Raw genomic sequence first — 24,987 nt, 5'->3', positions numbered from 1 at the left:
TCTGCTTCAACATAGATTGTGGCTCTCTGCATATCTACAGTACATACGTACGGAATCAGGATTCAAAATGACCTTAACAGATGGGACAACTGGGACCAAACTAAGAAAATGAATGTCAATAGGAAGAAGAAGAAGAGTTTGGATTTGATATCCCGCTTTATCACTACCCAAAGGAGTCTCAAAGCGGCTCACATTCTCCTTTCCCTTCCTCCCCCACAACAAACACTCTGTGAGGTGAGTGGGGCTGAGAGACTTCAGAGAAGTGTAACTAGCCCAAGGTCACCCAGCAGCTGCATGTGGAGGAGCAGGGAAGCGAACCCGGTTCACCAGATTACGAGTCTACTGCTCTTAACCACTACACCACAAATAGGTTCTGCACCTAGGCGGGAAGAACCAGCTGCACAAATATAAGATGAGGAACACGTGGATGCCCAGTAGTGCATGTGAAAAGAATCTTCAGGTCTTGGTGAAGCACAAGCTCAACATGAGTCAACAGTGAGATACAGCAGCAAAAAAAGCCAAGGGCATTCTGGGCTGCATCAACCGAATTACAGCGTCCAGATCGAGGGGATGAAGGCAATTATATTCCAGGAACATTTGCAGCGCCACAGGTTCCCTGTCTTTATGGCCTGATACTACACATGTTTTACACCATGGGTAGGCAAACTAGGGCCCGGGGGCCGGATCCAGACCAATCGCCTTCTAAATCCGGCCTGTGGACGGTTCAGGAATCAGCGTGTTTTTACATGAGTAGAATGTGTCCTTTTACTTAAAATGCATCTCTGCGTTATCTGTGGGGCCTGCCTGGTGTTTTTACATGAGTAGAATGTGTCCTTTTATTTAAAATGCATCTCTGAGTTATCTGTGGGGCATCAGAATTTGTTCATTTACCCCCCCCCCAAAAAAAATAGTCCGCCCCCCCAAGGTCTGAGGGACAGTGGACCGGCCCCCGGCTGAAAAAAATTGCTGACCCCTGTTTTTATACTCAGAAGTACCACAAATTCAGCTGGTAATTCCAAATAGAAATGCATGCAAGAACGCCACCTTGATTTTCTGATTACAATATGCTATTTTATATAAGAGTCTTGCTACATAGTGGGACGCGGGTGGCGCTGTGGGTTAAACCACAGAGCCTAGTACTTGCCGATCAGAAGGTCAGCAGTTTGAATCCCCGCGACGGGGTGAGCTCCCGTTGCTTGGTCTCTGCTCCTGCCAACCTAGCAGTTCGAAAGCACGTCAAAGTGCAAGTAGATAAATAGATACTGCTCCGGCAGGAAGGTAAACTGCATTTCTGTGTGCTGCCCTGGTTCGCCAGAAGCGGCTTAGTCATGCTGGCCACATGACCCGGAAGCTGTACGCCGGCTCCCTCGGCCAATAAAGCGAGATGAGCGCCGCAACCCCAGAGTCGGTCACGACTGGACCTAGTGGTCAGGGGTCCCTTTACCTTTACTTTGCTGCATCAGGTTCAAGGGGGGGTCCTATTCTAGAAACTGTTCTCTGATAACAGCTGTCCAGAATGAATTAGGGAAGCATGCAGGCCAGGTCCAAAGGAAACTTGCCTCCTGTGCTGTCTGCGCTGGCATTCAGAGGTATACTGCTGCTAAAGCTGGAGGTTCCACTTAGACCTCATACCTAATATTTGTTGTTGTTGTTGCTTAGTCGTTTAGTCGTGTCCGACTCTTCGTGACCCCATGGACCAGAGCACGCCAGGCACTCCTGTCTTCCACTGCCTCCCGCAGTTGGGTCAAACTCATGCTGGTAGCTTCGAGAACACTGTCCAACCATCTCGTCCTCTGTCGTCCCCTTCTCCTTGTGTCCTCCATCTTTCCCCACATAAGGGTCTTTTCCAGGGAGTCTTCTGTTCTCATGAGGTGGCCAAAGTATTGGAGTCTCAGCTTCAGGATCTGTCCTTCCAGTGAACACTCAGGGCTAATTTCCTTAAGAATGGAGAGGTTTGATCTTCTTGCAGTCCATGGGACTCTCAAGAGTCTCCTCCAGCACCATAATTCAAAAGCATCAATTCTTCGACAATCAGCCTTCTTTATGGCCCAGCTCTCACTTCCATACATCACTACTGGGAAAACCATAGCTTTAACTATACGGACCTTTGTTGGCAAGGTGATGTCTCTGCTTTTTAAGATGCTGTCTAGGTTTGTGATTGCTTTTCCCCCGGCGTCTTTTAATTTCGTGACTGCTGTCACCATCTGCAGTGATCATGGAGCCCAAGAAAGTAAAATCTCTCACTGCCTCCATTTCTTCCCCTTCTATTTGCCAGGAGGTGATGGGACTAGTGGCCACGATCTTCGTTTTTTGGATGTTGAGCTTCACACCTAATATAGCTGCCCGCAATGAATATGTTTCCTTTCCCCTCACCCGCAAACCATTTCTCAGAACATGCATTTGGGACGTTTCGGTTCCTCGATCCTCTCCAGCACCGCCTCGCTTGAGCTCGCTTTCTCTCGTTTTAGTCCTGTCCCTTTAAGAAGCCGGCAAGTGGGCGGAGCTAGAATCCCTATTTTTATTTTTTTTATAAATTTTTTTTTTCTCCTGAAAAAGTAGAATGGGCGTCTCTAACCTGGCTTCCCTCCCTATCTCTACGGTATTTAAGGTCATTGCATGGTCACGTGCTGCCTTTGAAGCCGGCCTTGCGCGTTCCATTCTCCAAAGCCAGCCAATCAGAGGGCGGCTGGCGGCCCGGGAGTTCCCTCGGGTTGCTACTGTTTAAACCCAACATTCGGTCCCAGCGGCGCGCTTAAAGGGGAAGCGGCCCTGGTGGATGCGGAAGAGGGGATCCTGACGGCCGAAGCAATGGGTGCTAGACGTGATCCCCGGAGGAGATCCCACCCTTGGGCCAGGCCGGGTTTCTGCCTACGGCCGCTGCTGTTTCTGGGGCTCTGCTGCTGGGAAACGCGCGGGGTGGCCACCCCTGATCAGGTACGATTGGAAATGTCCCGGGGGGGGTCTTTGTTTTGTCCTCCCCCCAATCTGCTCCCCAGCCTCATAACCCCACAGAACTGGAAGGCTTAGCTGGGACAAGTCGCTGGGCCCTCAGACCCACTGAACCCAACCGGTCCGGCCACGTATTGTGCCTCTTTCCTTTCCTCCGGTCAGGACCGGATGGAAAGCTTTGGAGGCCCTAAACACTTAAAAAAAAAGATTATGGTGTGACTCCACCCTATATGGAAGTAAAAAAACAAAATAAAATCAGTGCTAGAAACGGGGGGGGGGGGGGATGCGGAGTATAAGGAAGTTCTGATTTCCCACCCTCCTGCCATGTTGACCTACTTCAATGCCTTTTCTGAAATATCAAGTGTCTAATTCTTTCCAAAAGAAATTTTATATATATATAAAATCTACGAAATATATATATTTTATATATATATATAAATCTACGAAAGCATATATATATATATATATATGGCATGCCCCTGCTTTGCTGATGCCCTAAGCACATGCTTATTCTACCTTTTTGGTAGTGGTGGTGGTTGTCAAATATTTATTTATGCCCTGCCTTTTCCCTGCTGGAGACTCAAGATGACTTACAGATAAAAGAAGAACAGCTAAAATCATAAAGCAATACTTTAAAACGGCAATACTTTAAAACAATTACTAGAATTAAAACTCTGTGTGTGTATTAGTTTTTTCCGGTGGTTCCCCCTTTTTGGAATGCTTTCCCCAAGGATGCCTTTATTATGAAAACATTCCTGTAGAACCAGGCCTTTGGATAATTAAGCAATCTATGGCCTTTTTGTTTGTTTGTTACTATGTTCTGCATTTCCAAGTTTTTATATTGTAAACGGCCCAGTGATCCTTGAATGTGATCTATTGTGTTGAGATATTCCTGCATTGCAGGGGGTTGGACTGAATGACCCTATGATTATTAAGAACATTCGGACAATCAGAATAAAAATAGCACAGCGGCAGCCCCCCCCCCCCCAATTAATAGCAGTCACTAATCCAGCTCTTCCCCCCTGCATATAGCCAGTTAAGGTGAAAGCAATGGCCGAGACTGTAATGGCATCTCTGTGTCGTTCCATATTGTTGGACTTATACCTCCAGTTGCTCCTGATCATGGGCCATGCTGGTCATAGTTTGAGTGCAGCAGTATCGGAAGGGCCACAGATTCCCCACCCCTGAATCAAGACATTTGATGGTGCCAGGTGCTGTCTATTTTTGTTTCCGCATTTATAAGCCGTGTTTCCTCCCAGGAACTCAAAGCAGCATACATGGTTCTTCTCCCGCCTTCCCTCCCCCAAGTTTATCCTCAGACAACGTTCTTGCAAAGTAGGCTAGGCTGAGAGAGAGTGACTCGATGAACACACAAGACGTAACCGGCTGTGTTCTTAGATAAATAAGGTATACTATTCCTTTTATCAAATCATAAATTTCAACAGAAGTAACTCATAAAGTTCAACAAACGAACTGTGGAAGACCCAGTGGGTCAGATCATTCTCTAGTCAGTTCATGCATAAGGTCCATCCGTATAATAGTGTCTATTCCACCTGTCTGTTCACAAGGTGCAAACAATCCACATGAAAGGTTGTTACAGTTCCACAGAATCCTTTCGCAGAGTCTAAAGACAAGCATTTCCAGAATATTGGCCTTGTTTCGCCGTCCTGGGCTTCATCAGTAGTTAAAGCTCATACAGTGGTAGCTCAGGTTACATATGCTTCAGGTTACATACTCCGCTAACTCAGAAATAGTGCTTCAGGTTAAGAACTTTGCTTCAGGTTGAGAACAGAAATCGTGCTCCAGCGGCGCAGCAGCAGCAGCAGGAGGCCCCATTAGCTAAAGTGGTGCTTCAGGTTAAGAACAGTTTCAGGTTAAGTACGGACCTCCGGAACGAATTAAGTACTTAACCCGAGGTACCACTGTATGTGATATTATAGGACAGTGAATCTTATGGCATAGTAGTAGCTGCGGTCTTATGTTCTGTATACATGCGTCTTGTTCTTTTAGCTCAGGTAGCCTTTCCTACTCTCCCGAATCATGTTTGCTGTTCTACCGGTTTCCAGGGTGCGCTCTTGAGTATCTGAAAGGTTTAATGTATTTTTAATCTCTTGTTGGAAGCCACCCAGAGTGCCTGGGGAAACCCAGCTAGATGGGCGGGGTATAAGTAATAAATTATTATTATTATTATTATTTATTTCTGGTGCAAAGTTCTCAGGAGAAGGCAGCAGGTGGTTTCTCCCTGGTTGCACCTCTTGGCGATGTGGCCGTTCTGCTTGCCCTCCTCCTCAATTTGTCCACATACCTGCCGTTCCTTCCAGTATTTTGTGGGAAGGAAATGTCGAGCTGACCCCAACCTTGGCTGCACTGCTCCCCAGGTACGCTGGCAGTCTTCTGAAGTGCCAAACAGATGTCAGAGCAGTGCCACGTAGATGTTCCCAGTTACTGCAACTGGGGTGGGCAGATTTCCAAAATTAAAACTTAAACAAACAACACACCGTCGCTGCAGACTCTGTCGTTCCTCTTCCCCTGCTTTCTCGGCAACAAATAGGATATGAGCCTGCAACAAAATGTTGCTGTATATGGGGTGCTTCTCTTCAGGGTTCCACACGCAACGGACCTGTCTGTACTAGACACTCAAACCAGTATCATACCACTTTAAACCGTCATGGCTTCCCTCAAGGAATTCTGGGAAGTGTAGTTTGTTACGAGTGCTGGGAGTTATAGGAGAATCCCTGTTCTCCTCCGGGAGCTGCAATGTCCGGAGTGGTTTAACCAAGCCTGCTGATAATTCCCTGTTTCACCATTTTGGCTACCTATGCACTGACACTCAGAAAAAAGCCAAATCGCGGTTAGCATAAAAGACAATTATGCTAACACTCTGCAAGTTTTCACAAATGGAAATGGGGACAGGATATTTCGCAATACCTTAAGGAGTGGGGTGGGATAGTGTTTTGTTTGTTATTATGCAGGTTCCCCCCCCCCCCCAGTTTTTATACCATAAACCAAAAGGGACGCGGGTGGCGCTGTGGTCTAAAACACTGAGCCTAGGACTTGCCAATCAGAAGGTTGGCGGTTCGAATCCCCACAAACGGGGTGAGCTCCCGTTGCTCGGTCCCTGCTCCTGCCAACCTAGCAGTTCAAAAGCACGTCAAAGTGCAAGTAGATAAATAGGTACCGCTCCGGCGGGAAGGTAAACAGCGTTTCCGTGCGCTGCTCTGGTTTGCCAGAAGCAGCTTAGTCATGCTGGCCACATGACCCGGAAGCTGTACGCCGGCTCCCTCGGCCAGTAAAGCGAGATGAGCGCTGCAACCCCAGAGTCGGCCACGACTGGACCTAATGGTCAGGGGTCCCTTTACCCTTTATACCATAAACTGCCCTGCGATCCACAGATGAAGGGGCTGCATATGAATTTAGTTAATTAATTAATTAGCATAATGCACATCTAAGTTCCAGTGACTTTTGCATGAGAACGGTTAACCGCGTGCCTAGCTTGGCAGCCCAGCAGATCGTGATCACAGACAAGAATCTGGGCTGTGAAATCAAACCACTCTTATGTGCTGCTTGCCTTATCAGGCTTCTGTCAAAGAAAGCTATTCAGCCAAGGCGCAAAGCGTTGATGAATAACTTGTTTATGCCAGTTAGATTTAATGTGGCTTAAAAAATTGGAATTTGTGTGTGCTATCATAAGGCAATAGGCGTGGGAATTGGGGTGAATAACTTTTTTAAAAAACAAAACCATACAGTGGTACCTCAGGTTAAGTACCATATTTCTTGCTCTATAAGACTCACTTTTTCCCTCCTAAAAAGTAAGGGGAAGTGTGTGTGCGTCCTATGGAGCGAATGCAGGCTGCGCAGCTATACCAGAAGCCAGAAAAAAAAGAGGGATTGCTGCTTTCACTGCACAGCGATCCCTCTTGCTGTTCTGGCTTCTGAGATTCAGAATATTTTTTTTCTTGTTTTCCTCCTCGAAAACTAGATGTGTCTTGTGGTCTGGTGCGTCTTATAGAGCAAAAAATACGGTACTTAATTCGTTCCGGAGGTCCGTTCTTAACCTGAAACTGTTCTTAACCTGAAGCGCCACTTAAGCTAATGGGGCCTCCTGCTGCCGCCGCGCTGCCGGAGCACAATTTCTGTTCTCATCCTGAAGCAAAGTTCTTAACCTGAAGCACTATTTCTGGGTTAGCGGAGTCTGTAACCTGAAGCGTATGTAACCTGAGGTACCACTGTATTGGAAGGCAAATTCTGTCCTTCGATGAAGCATGGAAGCCCTACTGTCTTTTCTGGGGTGGTCAATACCTTTGTTGTAAACGTACAAAAACTTGGTCAGGATCCAGGCACAGTAAAGCATTTTGCAGCCCCACTGATTCCAAACAGGAAAATCACGGGTTTAACTTGCTCATATCAGCAACTGCAGGATGCTCATGAGCTGAGCGTTGGCTGGACGTCTCATGGAAATATCTGGAGCTGTCTTATACAGAGAGTCAGAGCGTTGTTTCATATAACTCAGTATTTCCTACTCGGACTGGCAGCAGCTTTCCAGGGTTTCAGGCAGGGAGTCTGAGTCTGGAATGAACCCAAGACCTCACTACCCAGAAGCTACAGCTCCTCCCACCTCATGCTGCCCTTTCAGATTTCCCAGAAGGGAGCTCAGAGGGCAGGGCTGCAAAATGACAATATTTTCAAGGTTCAAAGGTCCATTGGTCAAGAAGGCAGTTCTGCATGTGCTGCAGAGGGAGGCGAAGGGCAGAGGGGGAAAGAGAACTCTGGCCCTTGTAATAAACAAAAATCTGCCCTTATTCCCTTATGGGGAACAGAAGAGCCCTTATAGAGTCCTTTGCAGGTTCTCCATCAGTCGGAGGAAAGAACAGAGGCCAACCAGAGAATACTGAGAAGCAAAGCAGCTCGTAAGCCTGATCTTTATTAAAGCTGTTGCAACAGGTTGCTCCCCTCACAAGCAGGAGAGCAGAGGAGGACCCAGAACAAGGGTGTGCCCACCCTTATATAGACATTTTAAATTGCCCGCCCTGGAGTCCAAGACCACCCCCAGAAACATCATGCATACATCGCAGAAAGGGGTGTAGCTCAAGACCACCCTCCAAATACATCATACCTACATCACAGAAAGGGCTGTCTACAACAGAAATCTGAGTGCCTTGTTTATCTCCTGTATGGCAAGTGACCTGTTAATGGTCACTTGATTGGATACCCTGGGGAGCCTGGCCAGTCTTTTGTCATGACAAATACTTAGTTCCTGAGCCAGGTCACAGGCTCACCCTATTCATACACCATATTCATACACCCTATTCATACACATACCCTTAAGACAGGATTTGTGAAGGAGGAGACAATGGGGAGGCTTTTCCATTTTCCTTCGGCCTTGCAGAGAAATATTTGAGGTCAATTTGGGAGGGACAAAATGGTTTCAGGACTTTTTCTGTGGGGTTTCAGACATGTGGTTCATATATGCAGTTATGAATATTTATCTTTAATTTTTTTATTTCACCTAAACCTCCACGGATCACTGCCTTCACCTTGCCAACAAAGGTCCGTATAGTTAAAGCTATGGTTTTCCCAGTAGTGATGTATGGAAGTGAGAGCTGGACCATAAAGAAGGCTGATCGCCGAAGAATTGATGCTTTTGAATTATGGTGCTGGAGGAGACTCTTGAGAGTCCCATGGACTGCAAGAAGATCAAACCGATCCATTCTGAAGGAAATCAGCCCTGAGTGCTCACTGGAAGGACAGATCATGAAGCTGAGACTCCAATACTTTGGCCACCTCATGAGAAGAGAAGACTCCCTGGAAAAGACCCTGATGTTGGGAAAGATGGTGGGCACAAGGAGAAGGGGACGACAGAGGACGAGATGGTTGGACAGTCTTCTTGAAGCTACCAGCATGAGTCTGACCAAACTGCGGGAGGCAGTGGAAGACAGGAGTGCCTGGTGTGCTCTGATCCATGGGGTCACGAAGAGTCGGACACGACTAAAGAACAACAAAACCCCCACTGCCTTGTGGGAGATCTTTGGGAGAAGAAAAGACTTAAGGAGTAAACCTTACACAAATCCAGAGGGGAGTCCCTAAGACAGCTGGATGGCGCCTTGTACACCTCCTTCCAGCAACTCCTGCAGCCAGACGTCTTGCTCTGCTTTCCTTTGGACCACATCAGCGAGGCCGAAAGAGGAGTCTTGTCGTCTGGGCAGCCCAGGACCTCCATACTTGTGCCCAGGGAGGTCCCTTTGGTCCTGGGAATGTAGTGGTTTGACTTCACCCCCGGAGGCACACTCCATTGTGTCTTGAAACAGATGAATGCCCTCACTCTCTGCTCCTCCCTTGAAGAGCATGTCAGGGGAACAGGCTTATCAAGAACTCTCTCCCCTGACATTGAACTTGACACATTCCAGGTTCAGGCAGGGAAGAGGCCGATTTAGTCACACACACAGAGAGAGATGTGGGCTCACTTGAAGCGTGACAATCAAGGACGCAGAGCGCTTGCCTCCTAGCTTGACTGCCGGTGACTCATCAGCACCTCTGATCACATGCCTGGCAGAAAACAGCAATTGTGGGATGGAAAATAGCAGGGAAATGGCACAGGATGTGTAAGAAGGGGTGGAAAGCTTCACATTTGCTAGCACACTGTACCCTCGGCTAAATCTTTCAATGTTGCATTTTAATTTTGTTTTTAAGTTGTAATCATTCAACTTGTTTTTATTATTTCTTGTAAGCTGCTCTGAGCCCGGCCTTGGCTGGGGAGGGCGGGGTATAAATAAAAATTATTATTATTATTATTATTATTATTATTATTATTATTATTATTAAAGCAAGAGGTGCTTTGCTCTACATTTTAAAATGTGCGTTGACGTTTTAATAGATTTTATTTATACCCCACACTCCCCAGACAAGGTCGCACTCAGAGCGGCTTACAAGCAATAATAAAAACAAGTTGAATGATTACAACTTAAAAACAACTTAAAAACAAAATGCCCCTCCTCAGGGCAGCTAACACCAGGTATAAAAACAATTGGTTAACATACAACTTAAAAACTAGATTAAAATACAGTGGTACCTCGGGTTACATACACTTCAGGTTACAGACTCTGCTAACCCAGAAATAGTACCTCGGGTTAAGAACTTTGCTTCAGGATGAGAAGGGAAATCATGCTCCGGCGGCAGGGGGAGACCACATTAGCTAAAGTGGTGCTTCAGGTTAAGAACAGTTTCAGGTTAAGAACGGACCTCCAGAATGAATTAAGTTCTTAACCCGAGGTACCACTGTACAACATTAAAATGCAGCCTCATTTCAGTAGAAACTCAAATCAAAAACTTTTTGGGGATGAAAACGTCAAATCTTCACCAAGGCCAACTATCCAGACTGGTCGTACGTGGGCCAGAAAAAAGCCAGGGAAGTCCCCAAATAGGAGTTCCATCACAGAAGGAGAAAAGGAAAAAGGAAAGAGGGGGAGGGGATCAAGTTGATTCCGAGCCAAAGGCCAGGCGGAACAACTCTGTCTTACAGGCCCTGCGGAAAGAAATCAGATCCTGCAGGGCCCTGGTCTCATGAGGCAGAGCATTTCACCAGGCCGGAGCCAGTGTTGAAAAGGCCCTGGCTCTAGTTGAGGCTGATCTGACTTCCTTAGGGCCCGGGACCTCTAGGGTGTTGCTATTTACGGACCTTAAAGTCCTCTGCAGGGCATACCGGGAGAGGCCGTCCCGTAGGTACGAGGGTCCTAGGCTGTTAGTGCTGTCCCGCCCCATGCTTGGTTTATGATCATAGAATCACAGAGTTCAAAGGGACTCTGAGCATCATCTACTCCAGCCCCCTGCTATGCAGGAATATGCAGCTGTCCCATACAGAGATTGAACCTGCAACATTGACGTTATCAGCACAGTGCTCTAGCCACCTCAAGCCAATTTTATGTTGTGAAGCGCCCTAAAAACTGCAGAGGAAGGATGGTATACAAATTGAAATAGTAATACCAATATGTATTCACAGGCATGCCTCTGGCAGTGGACATATAATGCAACCGCTAGGGTTGGGAGATGAGTTTAAAGGCATTTCCTTTTTTATTTTTTCATGTATATAATTTTTATTAAATTTTCTGTTTTCCAATTTAAAATACTCATTTTCTATCCTTAAGATATCAATGACTTCCCTTCTTCTCTTCCCATGGTTCATTTTGCATACCATAAATCCCTGCATATTTTACAAAATCTCTACCAATCGGTTTCCCGTCATTGCATCCATCAAAACTTGTTCACATTGTTGAATTTATCTTAACGCTGCCAGCGTTTTCAGCTGTACACAATTATTTCTCATATATTCAATAAACGTTTTCCAATCTTCTTTAAACATATGTTCTTCCTGTTCTCTTATTCTATATGTTAGATCTGCGAGTTGTGATATTCCATCAGCTTAAGTTGCCATTCTTTGGTTGGGACCTCGCTCGTTTTCCATTTTGGGGCTAACAAAACACAGGTCGCTGTAGTGGCATACATAAATAACCTTTTTTGACACCTGGGAATTTCAATCTGAATTATCCCCAACAGAAAGGACTCTGGTTTTGGGGGGAAAGTACTTTTAAACAATTTTTTCAATTCATTTTGGATCATTTCCCAATACTTTTACAAGTCCACCACATATGAGATAACCTTCCCTCCACCTCTTTACATCTCCGGGACTTACCTGATTCAGTCTTATACATCTTAACAAGCCTGTTGTTGTTGTTCTTTAGTCCTTTAGTCGTGTCCGCCTCTTCGTGACCCCATGGACCAGAGCACGCCAGGCACTCCTGTCTTCCACTGCCTCCCGCAGTTGGGTCAAACTCATGCTGGTAGCTCCGAGAACACTGTCCAACCATCTCGTCCTCTGTCGTCCCCTTCTCCTTGTGCCCTCCATCTTTCCCAACATCAGGGTCTTTTCCAGGGAGTCTTCTCTTCTCATGAGGTGGCCAAAGTATTGGAGCCTCAGCCTCAGGATCTGTCCTTCCAGTGAGCACTCAGGGCTGATTTCCTTAAGAATGGATCAGTTTGATCTTCTTGCAGTCCATGGGACTCTCAAGAGTCTCCTCCAGCACCAGAATTCAAAAGCATCAATTCTTTGGCGATCAGCCTTCTTTATGGTCCAGCTCTCACTTCCATACATCACTACTGGGAAAGCCATAGCTTTAACTATACGGACCTTTGTTGGCAAGGTGATGTCTCTGCTTTTAATAAGACTACTCAGAGTTAAATACCATCTGTGACTCATTTTCAGGTAGTTCCCCTTCAAAGAATAACATGCTATAAACTTCAAGTCACTTTCCCAGAGTTTTCCCCAGAGGTTAAAATCTATACTGTGTCCTGTATCTATTGCCCGGTGTGTCATTGAGGCCTTAACAAGCTCGTCTTTTGTTTCCCAGTCTAATAGCAAATCATACATTTTAGACAAAAGTTGCTCTTTGGTTTTAAGGTTTTAAGGCATGTCCCTGCCTCCCACCACATCCTAGCACCCTGGGGCGAGGCATTCAACCATTTCAGGGTTGTATTGTTTCTTGGCTATTTCTCCTCTGTTAAGTTGTGGGTGAACATATCAGACGACACAGCGATTCTTCAAACAGCTCTTGTTTATTCACAGGCCAGAACAGAACTGAACTGAAGGGTTCAGTCAGCCTGCTTATATAGAGCTCCAGTACAACGTAACTGTAACAATTTTCTAAAACTATCCAATCACTGAACGTCACTTTCGATCCCTTATTTGCATAACTATCTACAGTATCCCCCTGCTGGCCCAGGGTGAGAACTTCAGTACATAACACCCTCATTCTCGCTTTGTTTTTGTTTGTTTTTTAGAAAATATTTATTAATTTTCACATAGACAAATATACATAACATATAATACAAAAAACAATGAAAATGAATAAAAACAATAGAGTAAGAAAAGAGAAACAAGCATAAACAAATACAATATATTACATTTACATAACAAATTAAAATATGTAACTTCCAACATTTCTCATTATACTACTTATATTATCTGTATTCCTTGCACAGATTCATATTATTTTATTTTGTATATAGATATATGATCCACTATTATATTTTAAATAATTCTTGGTTGTCAGTATCACTCTATTTCTGCAAGAATCTTATTGTTCGTACAGCACATTTTCGAGTATTCTTTAAATCTTTTCCATTCCCTAAATACCTTTTGGTTTGACATGCCTCTAATTTTTCCAGACAATTTTGCTAGTTGCAGATATTCTATCATAAGAATTTGCCACTCTGTAATCGTTGGTAAGATTTCATTTTTCCAGTTTCTTGCCACTATTATTCTGGCTGCCGTAACTGCGTACATAAACAATGGTCACACACACACACACACACACACATATATATATATACACACACACACACACACACACACACACACACACACATATTTATATTTCCATTGGTAGTATTCCTAATAGAAAAATTTCTGGTTTTTTTTTAGAAATGTAAATTTGAATAATTTTTTTAATTCACTGTAAACAAATTCTCGCTTTGATTGGGAGAAGCTTACAGGGGTCAAAACCCGTGCCACGCACCGAGCCCTCGCTTTTGCAAATGGCTGTGTTGTCGTTTGATAGGAATTTTGAAGTCTTCGATATATGGTAATGTTCATAAGCGTACCAACCAAGCACATACATAGATCAGCACAGGAAGACCAACCTGGAACCATTTTGATTCCTAAACTGAGCAAATGTTTTCTCTGCAAGGTCAAAGTGGGAAACCTCTCCATTGTCTCTTTCCTCACGGATCCTGTCTTGGGGGCACATTTAAGATATGAATAGGGTGTGAGCCTGTGACCTGGCCCAGGAACGAAGTATTTATCATTGCAAAGACAAGCCAGGCTCCCCAGGCAATCCAATCAAGTAACCTGCCAGACAGGAGATAAACAACAGGAGAAAAACAAATTCAAATTTCTGTTTTAGACCGCCTTTTCTGTGATGTAGGTGTGATGTATCTGAGGGGTGGTCTTAGGTTACACCCCTTCTGTGATGTATGTATGATGTTTCTGGGGGTGGTCTACAAAGTGGCAATTTCAAAAATCTTTATAAGGCCCTGTGCCCCATTTTTCTGGGTTCCTCCTCCTCTCCTGCAGGTGAGGGGAGCACCCTGTTGCAACAGATCAATGAAGATCAAGCTTACTAGCTGCTTTGCTTCTCAATATTCTCTGGTTGGCCTCTGTTATCTTCTCCTACCAATGGGGAACCTATGTAGGGACACTATATGGGCTCTTGGATACCCCATAAGGGAAAAGGGCAATTTTTGTTTACAACAGTCGGTTCCTGCGTGGGACGCTGGAAAAGCCCGTTCTCCCTTGAAAATCCCTCCTGTGTTTTGTGTCTCGACAGGTGAAGCCCATGATCACGATGGAGCAGCTGCTTTGGGTGAGCGGCAGCGTCATTGGGGAGGTGAACACCTTCAGAGTCCCCCTCATCGCGGCGACGCCACACGGCACCCTCTTAGCCTTCTCCGAAGCCAGGAAGCACTCTGCCTCCGACACCGGGGCTAAGTTTATAGCCCTCCGCAGGTCGCTGGACAAAGGTTTGAGGGGAGCAAGGCCTGTGGGGAGGGGGTTGGAAGAAAAGGGTGTCCACAGACCCCTGAGGAGCTGAAAGTGCTGGAGCACAATTTCAGGGGTGGGCTCCTTAATTTTGTGTGTGTGTTTTAAGGGAAACCACCTGCTTATAATTTTTTTTTTATTTACTGCATTTATATCCCACTTTTCCCCTCCAAAAATAGCATAACTGGTGCTCCCCTCCTCTGTTAATCGTTGTTGTTGTTGTTACAGTGGACCCTCGGGTTACTTTACAACAACAACAACAACAACTTATTTATACCCCGCCCATCTGGCTGGGTTTCCCAGCCACTCTGGGCGGCTTCCAACACAGTATTAAAATACAATAACCTATTAAACATTAAAAGCTTCCCTAAACAGGGCTGCCTTCAGATGTCTTCTAAAAGTCTGGTAGTTGTTTTTCTCTTTGACATCTGGTGGGAGGGTGTTCCACAGGGCGGGCGCCACTACCGAGAAGGCCCTCTGCCTGGTTCCCTGTAGCTTGGCTTCTCGCAGGAGGGAACTACCAGAAGGCCCTCAGCGCTGGACCTCAGTGTTCGGGCAGAAGCGCTCTACGCGCTTTGCACATGCACAGAAGCCATCTATCCCGCTGCACATGTGCAGAAGTGGCGCCTCATGTTGCAGACTTTTCAGGGTACATAAGGACCCCCGGAATGAATTAAGTTCATATCCGGAGGGTCCACTGTATAATTTTATTAATTGAATTAATATACCGCCCTATACCTGGGGGTCTCAGGGCGGTTCACAGAATAAAATCAAGATATAAAACCACAAAATACATAATAAAAATAAAAACAACACCCCAATAACCCCCCCCAACAAAACCACATTTTAATAGGGCATGGGATGTTAATCAAATCAACCAAAGGTTAAAAAAGAATGTTTATTGCCTGGCAGATAAAGGTGTATAATGAAGGCACCAGGCGAACCTCTCTGGGGAGAGCATTCCACAGATGGGGAGCCACTGCTGAGAAGGCCCTGTATTCGTGTTGCCACCCTCCGGACCTCTCGAGGAGGAGGCACATGAAGAAGGGCCTCAGAAGATGATCTCAGGGTCCGGGTAGGTTCATATGGAAAGAGGCGGTCCTTGAGGTATCACGGTCCTGAACCGTTTAAGGCTTTATAGGTCAAAATCAGCACTTTGAATTGGGCCTGGAAACTGATCAGTAGGCAGTGCAGTCGGACCAGGATCAGTATACCTGAAGGAGCATCTCCACCCCCATCGTTCTGCCCGGACACTGAGGTCCAGCGCCGAGAGCCTTCTGGCAGTTCCCTCGCTGCGAGAAGCCAAGTTACAGGGAACCAGGCAGAGGGCCTTCTCGGTGGTGGCACCTGCTCTGTGGAACGCCCTCCCACCAGATGTCAAAGAGAAAAACAACTACCAGACTTCTAGAAGATATCTGAAGACAGCCCTGTTTAGGGAAGCTTTTAATGTTTACCAGACCACTGTATTTTAATACTTTGTTGGAAGCCGCCCAGAGTGGCTGGGGAAACCCAGCCAGATGGGCGGGGTATAAATAATAAATTATTATTATTACTGTTACTATTACTATTATTATTATTATATGCTCAACCCGTCTTGCTCCCTACAACGAACCTGTGAGGTAGGTTAAGAGGCAGCGACTGGCTCGAGGTCACGCAGGGAGCTTCATAGCCAAGCGGGGATTCGAACCCTTATCTCCCAGGTCCTCAGAGTCACAGCCTCTTAACCCACCTCACAGGGTCGTTGTAGGGATTAGTGGAGGGCGGGTGAACCATGTACTCCTTGGAGAAACATTTGGGATATAAATGCCACAAATAAGCCCTTCTGCTTAGCTGCTTAAGAAAGCCGGAGGGCCAAGGCGGATGGAGAAATCAGAGATCTCCACGTGGTCACACTTGGGCCCACACTGGTCACAAAATGTGCTCGGCTAATTTCTAGATCTGCCGTGAAAGCTTATGCCAGTGTCAGACCAGGGAAAAGAGTCGGTGGAAGAAGACTGGAAGAAATTTAAAGATTACCTACAGAAATATTGTAAAATTAATGAATGTTAGAATGATGTTGGACAGAAATTAAGTGGTTTCCAGCTGTAATGCTTAAGAGACATAAAAAAAAAAGGTTTAGAAATAAGCAAAAAGTAATGGTGAGGATTTGCTGAACTAACAACTTGAATTGGAATACAAGAAAGGGAGGTATGAGGAGGTCTGGAAAATAAGTTAAAAGAAAATAAGTAATGGAAATTGTATTTGTTTTTTAAATGTTTTTATTTTTGTATTTTTGTTATTTTTTTTCTTTTTCTTTTTATATTGTATTATTTTTGAAAACTTCAATAAATATTCTATAAAAAAAAATATGAAAGCTTATGCCAGTGTCTGCCAACCTGGCGCCGCTCAGGGGCTTTGGACTACAACTCCTACCGGCCCCCAGCCTGCACGGAAACTTCTGGAAGGCGCGAAGTTAGCGAAGGCAGGCTCACGCCTCACACGTGCCAGAGTTTTGTGCGGCGCCTCAGGCGCGTTTCTCATAATAATGCCGGCCTGTCTCTTGCAGGCGCTACCTGGACGCCGACTTCCTTCATAGTTGACGACGGTTCCCTGCAAGATGGCCTCAACCTGGGAGCGGTTGTGGTGGATTCTGAAAAGGACATGGTGTTCCTGGTTTATACGCTCTGCGCTCACTACAACCAATGCCCCACGGCCAGCACCATGATCATTCGCAGCCGCGATGACGGCATCACATGGAGCATCCCCCGGAACCTCTCTGAGGACATTGGCACAACCATGTTTGCCCCGGGACCAGGCTATGGCATTCAGGTAAAGCCCTAAACGGCCTCGGTCCAGTATACCTGAAGGAGCATCTCCACCCCCAGACACTGAGGTCCAACTGAGGGCCTTCTGGCGGTTCCCTCTCTGTGAAAAGTGAAATTTCAGGGAAGCAGGCAGAGGGCCTTCTTGGTAGTGGCCCCCGCCCTGTGGAACGCCCTCCCTTCAGATGTCAATGAAATAAACATGTATCTGACTTTTAGAAGGCATCTAGGGAAGTTTTTAAGGTTTGATGTCTCACTGTGTTTTTATTTTAAAAATTAAAATGGGCAGATGGGCAGCAAATAAATCATAGTTATTATAATAATATGAATGACAGTTTTATGGGTGGTGTTTTGAGGGAGGGAGGGAGAGAGAAAGGGAGGGAGAGAGAAGGAGAAAGAAAGAAAGAAAGAAAGAAAGAAAGAAAGAACGAAAGAACGAGAAAGAAAGACAGTAGTTAGTTAATTTTTTGTTAATTTTTATTTTGGGATTTTTACATACATTACATTATCTCCTTCCAATTTTTAAATTTCCCATACAATTTTTCCTCCCCCTCCCCCATATCCATTGGAAGGGTTCAAACAATTACCCTCAGCCACGGGCATAGCGTCTTTAGTTTCCATCAAATGTCTTTGTTAATTTAATAACCATGGTTTTGTGTCTTCCATGATTCCACAGGTATGGAGTGTGCTTTATCCAACAGTTTAATTTAGGTTGTAAACCACGTTGAGATTTTCCCTTTTTAAAAAAAAAAAAATACACAGTGGCACAGAGACCATTTAAATTAATTAAATACAGTGGTGCCTCGCAAGACGAAAAGAATCCGTTCCGCGAGTCTCTTCGTCTTGCGGTTTTTTCGTCTTGCGAAGCATCCCTATTAGCGGCTTAGCGGATTAGCGCTATTAGCGGCTAAGCGGCTATTAGCAGCTTAGAAAAAGGGGGGGGGGAGCGAAAAAAATCGCAAGACTCATAGAGAAATTCGTCTTGCGAAGCGCCTTGAAAAACGGAAAACCCTTTTGTCTAGCGGGTTTTTCGTCTTGCGAGGCATTCGTCTTGCGGGGCACCACTGTAAATAAATACTAAATGTTCAACTTCTGGAGAATCTCAACTTTTGTTTAACAAAAGGGCAAGTTCCTAAGACCTCATTGCTGCTGGAGATATGCGCAACAACCCATGTCAAGGCTTGCTAAACTCATCCAGAGGACTGAAGCAGTGCCGTGCGCATGCAAGAATAACTGCAGGGAATAGACCTAACTCCCACTCGGTCACCTCTGCCTTTCAGAAACGTTATGAGCCCAAGAAGGGGCGATTGATCGTTTGTGGCCACGGGACACTTTTGCAGGACGGGATCTCATGCCTCCTCAGTGACGACCACGGCTTAAACTGGCGATACGGGCGGCAGCCCTTGCATGGGATCCCTTATGGAAAGCTGAAGCGGCCCAGCGACTTCAATCCCGATGAATGCCAGGTGGGTGTGATCCTGAGCTTGAGGGTTTGCTACAATCCTGCAAGCGGCAGGGACGAAACAAGCAGCGAGTTTCGCCGCTGCGCCGTTTGGAAGCCCTGGCTGTGGTAAGCAGAATTGCGGAATTGTAGATTTGGAAGGGACCCCCAGATTCATCTAGTCCCAACCCCCTGGAAAAAAAGCCTTGAATCGATTCACAACCACAATAAAAGTGTGGCAACATACCTTCTCTCAGTGTTCTCTTTCCGAAGCTAAGCATACCCAGTTTTAGCATCTGTTTTTAATATGTTAAACAGTGCAAAGGAAGCGTTCCTAAGTAAGAACCTTCCCTGGAGATCTTTGGATAAAGGGTGGTATGTAAAATGGTGTATAAATAAAGTAATCAATTATTACTGCAATGTGCTCTACGTGGGGCTACCTTTGAAGGTGACCCGGAAACTACAACTAATCCAGAATGCGGCAGCTAGACTGGTGACTGGGAGCGGCCGCCGAGACCACATAACACCGGTCTTGAAAGACCTGCATTGGCTCCCAGTATGTTTCTGAGCACAATTGGTGTTGATCTTTAAAGCCCTAAACGGCCTCGGTCCAGTATATCTGAAGGAGCGTCTCCACCCCCATCGTTCTGCCCGGACACTGAGGTCCAGCTCCGAGGGCATTCTGGCGGTTCCCTCACTGTGAGAAGCCAAGTTACAGGGAACCAGGCAGAGGGCCTTCTCGGTAGTGGCACCCGCCCTGTGGAACGCCTCCCACCAGATGTCAAAGAGAACAACAACTACCAGACTTTTAGAAGACATCTGAAGACAGCCCTGTTTAGGGAAGCTTTAAATGTTTGATGGACTACTGTATTTTAATATTTTGTTGGAAGCTTCCCAGAGTGGCTGGGAAAACCCAGCCAGATGGGCGGGGTATGTATAAATAAATAAATAAATAAATAAATAAATAAATAAATAAATAATAGGGGAGTGGAGCATGTGGAGTGGAGCCCTCAGAACAGAGCTAGGAACCGTGATTCCCTTCAAAATCTGCCCTCCTCTCACCTTCCCTCCCCAAATTACCTCCTTGCAGCCCTACGAGCTTCCTGACGGCTCCGTGGTGATCAACGCCAGGAACCAGAACTTTTACCACTGCAGTTGCCGCATTGTGATTCGCAGCTACGACGCCTGCGACACCCTCCCTCTGGAGAACGTGACGTTTGACGACACCTTGGTGGACCCTGCAGTGGCCGCTGGAGCCCTTGTCAAATCCGGCCTCGTCTTCTTCAGCAACCCGGCCCATGAAACGCGGCGTGAGTGAGGGGGAATCTGTGTGTCACAGGGAGAGAATGGGCTCCATGTGGCTGGAAGAGGGGTGGCTTCCGGCAGACAACACGGCAGACTCAGTTCCTGGGCTGGGACAAATGTTTCCAGCCTCTGCTACAAAGCTGATGGTGCAACTAGTCCTCCCAGGTTGAGCCTCTTGGGCTTGCCGATCAGAAGGTCGACGGTTCGAATCCCTGTTACGGGGTGAGCTCCCGTTGCTCTGCCCCAGCTCCTTCCAACCTAGCAGTTCGAAAGCACGCCAGTGCAAGTAGATAAATAGGTACAGGTGAGGCAGGAAGGTAAACGGCATTTCTGGTTTCCATCACGGTGTCCTGTTGCGCCAAAAGCTGTTTAGTCCTGCTGGCCACATGACCCAGAAAGCTGTCTGTGGACAAACGCCGGCTTCCTCAGCCTGAAGGTGGAGATGAGTACCACAACCTCATAGTCACCTTTGACTGGACTTAACCAACCTTTACCTTTACTTTATAACCGCTGCACTTCTAAATTGAAGAATGCTCTTGGTTGAAAGAACGCAAGATTTGACAAGAGCCAAGAAAAGAAACTTCACCGCAGCCCTTTTATTATTGTTATTATTTGTATACTGCCCTTCATCTGTAGATCTTGGAGCGGTTCACAACATAAAATCACAATACAGTGGTACCTCGGGTTAAGAACTTAATTCGTTCCGGAGGTCCGTTCTTAACCTGAATCTGTTCTTAACCTGAGGTACCACTTCAGCTAATGGGGCCTCCCGCTGCCGCCTCACGATTTCTGTTCTCATCCTGAGGTAAAGTTCTTAACCTGAGGTACTATTTCTGGGTTAGTGGAGTCTGTAACCTGAAGTGTCTGTAACCCGAGGTACCACTGTATAAAAAACACAAAATACATAACAAAAACAAAACCACTAATCCCCCCCCCCATTCCTGGAACACATTTTAAAGGTCACTTGATTTTTGCCATGCATTTTAAAAAAATAATCAAATCATTATTTTTATTTTTGATTATTTTTATTATATTCATTGGATTTCCAATAATAAAAATAATTTTATTATTTGTATACTGGCCATCTGTCTGGGTTGCCCCAGCTACTCTGGGCAGTTCCCAACAGAATATTAAGAACCCGATAAAACCAAAGCCATTTCACCACAATGGTATGTTTTGTGTGTTCAGTTAACTTGTTGTTGTGTAGTTGAATAGCTGCTATCACTGCAGTGCCGTCCGCATGCACATGTTACTTTGCTTCTTTAGTTTTTCATAAAGAGTTAGGTGCCTGACTCCAAGGCACTTGAAGTCTAATACAAGGAGGAACATAATGAAGGGAAGGACAGGAATGAGGAAATCTTACTGTAGCACGGCCAATACATTCTTGTATTGTTTATACATTTTATGCCTTAGTATCGGCTGTGATTGTGGTTAAACAAAATAGCTTTGTGTGTTCTCCCATATAGCTTGGAGCAGGGTTTCCCAAACTTGGGTCTCCGGCTGTTGTCGGACTACAGCTCCCATCATCCCTAGCTATCAGGAATGATGGGAACTGTAGTCCAAAAAACAGCCGCAAACCCAAATTTGGGACACCCTTGCTTGGAGAGCTCAAGCCTCCCACCTCATGGGAATAAGAGGCTGAGGTCCTGTCATGTGAGGGGGTGTTTACTAGCTTGCTTTGCTTTTGTTGATTATATATTTTGTATCTTCCTTTTGTATTTTTATGTTGTGAACTGCCCTGTGATCTCTAGATGAAGAGTGTCGTACAAACATAATAAGCAAAATAATGATGATAATAATAAAAAATAACTTATTATTTATACCCTGCCCATCTGGCTGGGTTTCCCCAGCCACTCTGGGCAGCTCCCAACAGAATATTAAAAACATTAAAAACTTCCCTAAACAGGGCTGCCTTCAGATGTCTTCTAAAAGTCAGATACTTGTTTATTTCCTTGACATCTGATGGTAGGGTGTTCCACAGGGTGGGCGCCACCACCGAGAAGGCCTTCTGCCTGGTTCCCTGTAACTTGGCTTCTCGCAGTGAGGGAACTGCCTGAAGGCCCTCAGAGCTGGACCTCAGTGTCCAGGCTGAACGATGGGGGTGGAGACGCTCCTTCAGGTATACAAAATCAGCCCGAGGCCTGGTTGATGAGGAACCTTTTTGTCAGGTGAACACGACCTTACTTTCTCTTTCTCCCCTCTGGCCTAGGGGTGAACATGACGCTACGTTGGAGCTTCACCAACGGTTCTTCGTGGTGGAAGGAGCCCCTGCAGATCTGGAGCGGCGCCAGCGGTTACTCCTCGATGACGTCCCTGGATGGGCCTGCTCCAGAAGATGCTCACAGCCTCTTCATCATCTATGAGAAGGGGCGCTTCCAGTACACCGAGAGCGTCTCCGTGGTCAAGATCAGCATCAACGGGGAGCTCTGACCGCACTTTCGGGCCCTCGGTCGTCCCCTCTCCCCTTGTGCCTTGTAGTCACACTTGAAGCTCTGCGACTGCTGGGTTAGGATAGAAGGGAATTCGTGGGGAGAAATCAGCAACGTTGGGTGGGAGGGCTCGGGGCAGCGATTCGAAGGGCATTTGGCAGAAAAATACACTCTACAAGCCTTCCTAGTGGGCATTGCAGGCCCAAGCCATTCCTTTCCCCACAGTGACGTTGGGGCTGCCGTTCTACCTCAGAAACACTCCTGATTTCAGATGCTGCTATTGAATTTCTGGGTGGGTGGAGGTTGCGAAGGCGAGGGGTGGGGATGGGGTGGGTTGGAGAGAGGAAGACTGATGATGACGACGAAAGCAGACTGATGAAGAAGCACACGGTTAATATACATTGGTTTGTTTTCTAAGTGGGATCAACCGGAAAGAGGAAAGCCGGGAAGTTTTGCGACGAATTAATAAATTAACTGATGCACCTTTAACCTATCGTCTCCGTCAAATTTTAAAAATTTATTTCTTGTGAGAAGGAGCACCCAAAAACTGGATGTAAACAGCCAGCCAGATACTCCTGGAAAGTTCACAAGCTGGCCACTTCCTGTCGTTCAACCCCGGCATCCATAACTTGAAACCTGGGCCTCCCGTTTATCCATCGGAACATACAGTAGTACCTTGGTTTACAACCACAATCTGTTCCAGAGGTCTGGTTGTAAACCAAAACAGGTTGTAACCCAAGTTGTGCTTTCGCCAATGGGGCTTCCAAAAAAGGGGGGTTGTAATCCCCCCCCAAATGGGTTGTAATAATAAAAAAAAGGACACGCACTTCCAGGTTTGACGTGGTTGTAATCTGAAATGGTTGCAAACCAAGGTAAAGGTAAAGGGACCCCTGACCATTAGGTCCAGTCGTGACCAACTCTGGGGTTGCGGCGCTCATCTCGCTTTATTGGTCAAGGGAGCCGGCATACAGCTTCCGGGTCATGTGGCCAGCATGACTAAGCCACTTCTGGCGAACCAGAGCAGCACACGGAAACGCCGTTCACCTTCCCGCCAGAGCAGTACCTATTTATCTACTTGCACTCTGATGTGCTTTCGAACTGCTAGGTTGGCAGGAGCAGGGACCGAGCAACGGGAGCTCACCCCGTCATGGGGATTCAAACCGCTGACGTTCTGATCGGCAAGTCCTAGGCTCTGTGGTTTAACCCACAACCAAGGTACCACTGTATAATAAAACCGAGCAATCAATCCGTTCTGTGATAAACTGCCTCTGACCATGGAACCTCATGGTGTATGGCCACAGAAAGACCGATAGATACATTTATCGAGCCTAATCCCTTTACAAAAGCCATCTAAGCTACATTGCCAGGATCAAACCAGCATGACATAGCTCCTGGTGTTATTTTACTGATGATGTCAATTACAGGGCCTCCGTATAGCAGGCTGGCACTCCTCACTATCCCTTGAAGCAGATAAATGTGTAACTTTGCCTACAGAACAGGTAACAGGAGGTATGGCAGGGTAGTTAAGCGTTAACTGTTTCCTGAGCTCTTTTCAACAATCTTAACTTACGTCATCGAGGCCAATTCCTGGAACAAAGGCAGCAAGCCAACAAGGACACACTGTCCTGATGCCTCATGCTTTAGTCAGCAGCTATGTCGAATTTAAAGTTTTAACTGATTTTACCGAATCAGCTAGTTTTAACCCGTAGAATTGCCGTGAAGCACACTTGCAATTTTTTTTGGTTCTGGTGAAACAAGACATTGTGGACGTCCAACAAAGCTGAATGATTCAGGACAAAGGAACCGGAAGTGCTTCCGTAATTAAACTATGGAACAAGTTTCCACAGGAAATAACCACGGCCACAAACCTGGACGTCTTTCAAAGAGGATTAACAAATTGTTTATTAAATAGAAATGGGCACCTACAATTCTGCTACCTTGCTGAAAACGTTTTTGTTTTGCCACCTGGTTGTTTTAGAGGAGTCGTTTGGTTCTGTGTTGTTCCTTTGTCCTGCGTTTTATGATCTTATAACTGAACGGCGTTTTCATTTTTTATTGGACGCCGCCGTTAATAGATTTACGAGCTGGCAGTTTATGAGTACTCTTAAGAAATAAATACAATAAATAAACTTTTATATCGGACTTCCTTCTGATCCTATAACTTAAGTGGATGAGCAGGCAGCGTTGGGGCAAAGGTCAGTCTTGCAGTCCTTGGAAATGACAAGGTGGCAGTTTCAGGCGTCCTGTTTATTGAGACTGCGCCTTTCTTGATTTGTGCTTCAGCAGGCGCTGTGCGTTAAACCACAGAGCCTAGGACTTGCCGATCAGAAGGTCGGTGGTTCAAATCCCAGTGAGCTCCCGTTGCTCAGTCCCTGCTCCTGCCAACCTAGCAGTTCGAAAGCACGTAAAAGTGCAAGTAGATCAATAGGTACCACTCTGGTGGGAAGGTAAACGGCGTTTCCGTGTGCTGCTCTG

The 24,987-nt window shown here is 46.0% G+C and overlaps 1 protein-coding gene across 1 annotated transcript; it reads left to right on the top strand.

The window, feature by feature from the left end:
- The first annotated feature begins 2,678 nt into the window (after window positions 1–2,678).
- Window positions 2,679–23,001, top strand: NEU1 (neuraminidase 1). Its single transcript, XM_081853673.1, has 6 exons — window positions 2,679–2,934; window positions 14,325–14,517; window positions 17,082–17,344; window positions 18,618–18,803; window positions 19,869–20,088; window positions 22,293–23,001. Exons 1-6 carry the CDS (start codon window positions 2,809–2,811, stop codon window positions 22,511–22,513), a joined length of 1,209 nt encoding a protein of 402 aa, XP_081709799.1. The 5' UTR covers window positions 2,679–2,808; the 3' UTR covers window positions 22,514–23,001.
- Window positions 23,002–24,987: the final 1,986 nt, after the last annotated feature.

The sequence above is a fragment of the Podarcis erhardii genome (assembly GCF_964252035.2).
Source record: "Podarcis erhardii genome assembly, chromosome: 2".
Lineage (NCBI taxonomy): Eukaryota > Metazoa > Chordata > Lepidosauria > Squamata > Lacertidae > Podarcis > Podarcis erhardii.
This window is presented reverse-complemented; position numbering and strand designations above follow the sequence as displayed.